Source organism: Buceros rhinoceros, unplaced genomic scaffold (assembly GCF_000710305.1).
Source record: "Buceros rhinoceros silvestris isolate BGI_N320 unplaced genomic scaffold, ASM71030v1 scaffold24193, whole genome shotgun sequence".
Classification (NCBI taxonomy): Eukaryota; Metazoa; Chordata; class Aves; order Bucerotiformes; family Bucerotidae; genus Buceros; species Buceros rhinoceros.
The window spans coordinates 11,241-17,291 of record NW_010404567.1 but is presented as its reverse complement, the minus strand read 5'-3'; the positions used below and the strand labels follow the sequence as shown (position 1 = coordinate 17,291).

Sequence of the window (6,051 nt, the reverse complement as noted above, 5' to 3'; positions counted from 1 at the left end):
AGCTCCTCCTCAACTACTACAGCGCCTCGGTCTCCGTCACCGTCCAGTTCCAGAAGCTGCCCTTCCCCGCCGTCACCATCTGCAACATCAACCCCTACAAGTAAGGCACAGGGTGACAGGGAGGGGCGAGGGTGTCCCAGCGCCGGGACTGCTGGTGAGCCCATCATCCCCTCAGCAGCCCAGCTCCAAACCCCTTCCCGGGCTCATCCTGCCGCACCCCGGTACTGCTCGTCAGCGTCTTACCCGAACGGGGGATTTCCCTCTACGGTGCTCTGAGTAACGCGCCCACCTCTGTGCTGATGCTCTTCAGACACACGTGGATTATAATCACACCCTGCACTTGCTGCCTGCTGACTTAGTCAATTCAGCTTTCTGCTCCAGACAGTCCCTGGCCGGCTCCATGGTTCTCTTCAAATTCCTTTTTTCCCAGGACCAAAGTTCCAGGATTATGAACAAGATCATCTGCTGAGGAATGGAAAGGGAACAGCGGTCACTCCTCTACTGCCTGTTTTTTTCCTTATAAGATGCTTTGATTTTACCCATCAACAATACTTTTTCTCCTGCCAAACTACCTTTTACATCGCTGTCTGTTCTGCTGCCAGCTGTCCACCCTGGTCCCTGCAGACCATCCAGCTCTCCCGTGTCCCTTGGCACAGAGGCAGAAATCTTATTTCCACGTGCTCTGCCTCCTCAGGCTTGCTAACACAACCTCCAGGGAGCCTGGGCGTCTGCAAGACTGTTCCCTGTAGTTCAGTCTGCTTTGCTTCCCGTGCTCCTTGCTCTGGGGTCTCCCCGAGGGTGCAGCTGGTTGGTGGGGTAGTAAGAGAGATTGATGTGAGTCCAAGTTGTGTCCCAGGCGAATCGCAGCCGCAGTGGGCTGCAGCTGGGTGGTGATGTGGGATGGGATGTCACGCTGTGTCACCTTGTCTCCAATGCAGGTACAGCTCCATGAAAGAATATCTATCTGAATTGGACAAAGAGACAAAAAAGGCTTTGGAGAGTTTCTACGGCTTTTCAGAGGGCAAGTCCAAGGTGCGCCGGTCGGTGGATGAGGGAAACAGCACAGAGAGCGAATTCTTCAGACAGATCCCTCTGATGAAGTTTGAGGACTTCTCCAGGACAGCGACTGTCCTTTTCAGTGGCCAGAAGAGGAAAATAGAGGGCAGCGTATTCCACAAGGACTCGTCCATAGTGAACTCCGGGGATTCGAATGATATCATCGGCTTTCAGCTGGTGAGTGTCACTCTTCCTTGGCCAGCAAGTTCCCTGGGGGGCAGCGAGCGGGTGTTTTGGGTTGGTATATCCCTCCAGCCAGTTCTGTCCCTTGCTTTGGTGGCTTTACAGGGAATTACGGGCCATTGCTCTTTTGCCCACACTGCCGTGCCCCTGTGGCTGCCGGCTGAGTCACCTCCAGCTCTCTGGAAGAGAAATACCTTCCTGCGGTCCAGCCAGTCAGACCCACTGCCTTCCCTGACCTTCCCTTTGGGCCCGACACATTTGATCGTATCAGCTTTGACTGAAAGGTCTTTGATGCCCCTTTGTGCTGCGTGGTTGTAACTGTGGAAGAGAACCCATATCACACACAGCTTGTAGAACACATAATTTCATTTCATCTGAAACACTTTTTCCCCTTTGTAATTATCAGTGCGATGCAAACAACAGCAGCGACTGCGCACTTTATACGTTCAGTTCTGGTGTTAATGCCATCCAAGAGTGGTACAAGCTGCACTACATGAACATCATGGCACAAATTCCCCTGGAGATTAAAGAAAAAGCGAGTTATTCTGCCGATGACCTTCTACTGACGTGTTTCTTTGATGGCCTATCTTGTGACAAAAGGTCAGTGCACAGAACATACCTGCAGCTTAACGGCTTATTTCCAGGGGCATAATACGTAGGAATTGGGTATTTGGTACTTGCTGAATTCTATCAGGAGCCGTTTCTCTTTCTAAATGAAAGCAAACATGCATGTCTTCACAAACTTTAATTAAGCTTTTGAGTTTGTCTTGATGTTCTGCTGTCTCATCTCAGGTGAACCCCTGGCAGGGTCCAGTCTACGTGCTCACAGTGCTGGCAGTGCAGCTGTAAAGACAAATTGTAAATAAATTGTGGCAGCAGCAGAGTCTCCCCTTCGTACTGGGATAGCAGCAGGTTTTCCTGGGCAGCTCTGGCATGAGATCGCGCTCGTACATGGGCATAGCAGCTCCGCCAGTGCCAAGCACAAAGGAAGCTGCCCTGTGACTCCCGTTGCGGAAGCATTTTGCTTGTGCCTGTAGTCGTGCAAGTGCATAACCTCCCTTCTTGGCACGAAGACGTTTTGGTGGAGTGGGAGGGGATGTTCAGAAAGACATGAACGTGCTTGAATCACGAGGGTGTGTCCTCGGCCGCCCTGCGTGACAGTGGCTGTGACATCTTCTCTGAGAGGTGAAGATTCGTCTTCCTTTAGACGCTTGGCTGTCGAATGAGAGAGGGCTCTGGCCCCTTCCACCACCACCTCCTTGTAGTTCTGTAATTCTGCTTCCCCCACCCTCTCAGCCCCCATGCCCACATGAAAACCTGAACTTTTCATTTCCTGGTGCTATTAAACCAGACCATATTTCCATGTAGTTTCAGCAAAGTAAGTTGCTGCCAATAAAAAAAAATCTATCAAACCAAAACCATCTAGTCCTGCTCTGTCTCTGCCAAAAAAACAACACGAATCTGCTGCTTTTCTCCCACAGACAGTTAAAATCTCAGTTTAGCAGTATTTGATTTCTTTCAGGCACTTCACTCGTTTCCATCATCCCCTGTACGGCAATTGCTACACCTTCAACAGCGGAGAAAACGGGACCATCCTGAGCACCTCCACCGGTGGCAGCGAGTACGGTAAGGAGACGGGTTTGCAAAGGAACTGTTAGATAACGAGCGGCTCAGCAAACTGGATCCTGCTGGAGAGTGATTGATGTGTTGGCTCTAGATGTACGAGCTGATTGGGGAAATGCTTGTTTGAACTAGTGCAAACTATTGCCAGAGAACACAAAGATAATATCGTTGCATCACTGATGTTTTCCACCTGAAACCACTGCTTCCCAGTTATATAACTTCTAAAGGAAGTTTCAGCCACACTCTGCAGAGACGTGACTTGGGGCTGCGGAGGGACATTGCTTGCTGCTGGTGCCTCCGACTACACAGCAAAGGCTTTGCCTGGTTCTCGCAGTACTCCTTAAGGCCCAGTATCATTAAATAAACAGTGCTGCCCGCCCTGACCAGGAGAAATGGCTCTGGCTTCTGGTATAACTCTGCTCCTGCCTTGCCTCTGTTCTTCAGGACTGCAGGTTGTTCTGTACATAGATGAAGCGGACTACAACCCCTTCCTGGTGACATCCACGGGAGCCAAGATCATTGTCCATGACCAAAACGAATACCCCTTCATCGAAGACATCGGCACAGAAATTGAGACAGCAGCGGCCACCTCCATCGGGATGCACTTTGTGAGTGACAGCAACCCCCTTCCCAGTGCACAGCCCCGCTTCCCTGGAACAGCTGTAAATACGAACCCAGCCGCTGTCTGAATGCAGCCAGTGGCTGGAAGGCATCTCGTACCCTGCACTTGAGCAGCTGAAGTGCCCCGAGGAAAATCCTGTGATAGCACTTTCCCAAACAAAGTTTTCCTTTGTGCAGAGGCCATTGGAAAATCAGACCTTTATAAACCAAACAGCTACTGGGATTTTGTTTGTTCTCCCACCCCTCTGCTCTCCAGAGGATTTTTTTGGGTTTTTTTCACAGCAAAATCTACAACCACAGAAATGTTGTGGCAAGTGCCTCGTTTCACTTCAGCAATAAGCAGGCGAGTTTACATCCCACGCAGGTTCCAGGGGCGGAAGTGAATGAGCTTGAGCTGCGGGTAACCCGTGGCAGGGTCAGGTCCGTAGAGATGACTGCAGCACAACCTCTTTAACTGTGTTGTGGGTGTAAGTCCCATTTTGCTGGGTTTTTGCTATCCCAGCAGTAAAAAAAACCCCTTGTGGGCCTTTGCCACTTCGGTGAAGCCTCTTGCCATGGTGGGGAGGGATATGCAGCTCCACTTTTCCCCCATTAGTGCGGTGCAGACAAGGCATTTGACCCAAGGGGCTTCTTTCAGTGGCAGAGAAGTGAAAGCGGTGCCACCAAGCCAGCCAGACTTTTCCCTTTCATCTGGATGGGCTGTTAAGCGAGCGGTTTAGTTCTGCCTGTTCTCACCGCAGGTGGGGTCAAAGGCATCAGCCAGGGCTTATCTGTCCTGGCTGGGTGTGTCCGATCAGATAGTCCACGCATTAGAAAAGGCATTAAAAACAGGGCTGATGTTCTTAAAATGTGCGAGTAGTTAACTGTCTTCCAGCTGTCTGGAAAACTCTGGCAGTAGGCTTGATCTAAGTGGTGGGGATAAACGCTGCCTAACCGACAGAACGGGAGCTATCGGAACCAGAACAGTGTAAAGGAGGTGAAGTCTCACAAGACTGTTTCCTTTATGACACTGTACAGGAGAAAGTCGCTGCAGGCAGGGTCACAATATTTAATGTAATGTTTTCCTGACCCTGCAGATTTGAACCGTGAATATAGTATAAAACCCAGAAGTGACAGTAGCTTGGTGGCTGTGTTTAAAAGATTTGGTATGAGGAAGCAATCCAGTTGCATCCTAACGTAGCAGGGTGGAAGCTGGGCACCATTTCTGGGCTCAACCCCAAAGCTGGCGATTGCTGGACTGCCAGCACGGGAAGACCCCGGAGAGGCTGCTGGGGGCAGTCGCGATGGCCAGGGCAGAGCTGCACCACCAAGGTGCTGGGTCAGTCCTCGTACCCCCATCCAAGATGTGGTGGACGGGGGGACGCAGTGAACGTCTGCTACACAGCACTGCGTGCAGGAGCCTGAGCCCGGCCGTCACCGTTCTCCAAATGCCAGCGTCAGGGTCTGGGTTATTGCTCGGGTATTTCTGCTGGTTACTAGGACTGCCCCCCCGCCCCACCTCCAAAAATATTCCAAGATGTTTGGAATGCAAACAAGGCATTGCCTGATAGGAGTTTCAGTGCTTTAGTTAAATATTTAGTTTGGAAATTATTTCAGCACCTGAATGAACAAGTAAGCCTTTGGAGGAGTATAAACCATGACAAAAAAAAAATCCTACAGAGAGGATCCCTCAGCTGCTGGACGCAGCAGAGTGAGGCAGGTGTCCTGGCCGTGGATTGTCTGTGGAAGGCAAAAGCACATTAAGAGCTGGTTTCATTCAGTTCCCAGAAGTAATCCATGTCCACTGTTGAAACCACATATTTCTGAGTTCCCTCCAAAGAGAGGTTTGAGCATCTTCCTGAAAGAGCCGACTTGGGCCTTGCCTCCCCCAGCCTCTGTTGCTGCAGACAGAACTGGTAGCGCTCGCTCTGGGGTGACACCTCAGTAACCTGTGGAGCTGCAGACAGGACCTGACAGCCAAGCAGGCGTCTCTCAGGTTCCCCCTAAATCCATCCTTTGTGGGATCAGCCCTGAATTTTAAACTCTGTACAATGGGCGAATGGATTATTAAACAATGACAGTTCTTGTGGTGTCAGGCCACTTTTTGTTAGAGTGGATAATTGCTGCAGAACGATGGGGAGGATCGGCAGGAAGCGGGTGGTGCAGCCTGAACCCGGTCTCGTGAATCGGAGGGCTCCTGGCCCTGGCATTTCAGAGCTCTTTTCTCAGGGCAGAGATTGCAGAACAGGAGGAGGTGTTCGCATTCATCGGAGAGGAAGGGCCAAAGCAGTACCTGGAAAAGGTCCTGAAGGAGGTGCAAACATTTGACCTAGAGTGATTTTAGAGAGGTGCTGTTGAGCAGTAGCAGAGCCTGAAGTGCTGAGTGATCCACAGAACAGGAGCAGCCAGTGCTGCAGCAGCTCCAGAAGGTCTTCACAGAAAACAAAACAAAGGGAAACACCCAACCAACAGCACCCTTCCCTCAAAACACAATCTGACGCCCAGGACAAACAACGCAGAGCCCCTAGGACTTTGCAGTGAGAGGAAACATGCATATGAGTTACTCTGCCAAGAAAAATCCTCCCCGTT

At 50.9% G+C, this 6,051-nt stretch overlaps 1 protein-coding gene across 1 annotated transcript in view; it reads left to right on the top strand.

Moving 5' to 3' along the window:
* Positions 1-8: 8 nt before the first annotated feature.
* Positions 9-6,051, top strand: part of SCNN1G (sodium channel, non-voltage-gated 1, gamma subunit) — a gene marked incomplete at its 5' end in the record, with an annotated part of 9,802 nt that continues 3,759 nt past the window's right edge. Inside the window, 5 exons of the mRNA XM_010133434.1 lie at positions 9-100; positions 939-1,233; positions 1,646-1,839; positions 2,762-2,865; positions 3,307-3,470. Coding sequence (XP_010131736.1) covers positions 9-100; positions 939-1,233; positions 1,646-1,839; positions 2,762-2,865; positions 3,307-3,470 — 849 coding nt within the window. The remainder of the gene's footprint in view (positions 101-938; positions 1,234-1,645; positions 1,840-2,761; positions 2,866-3,306; positions 3,471-6,051) is intronic.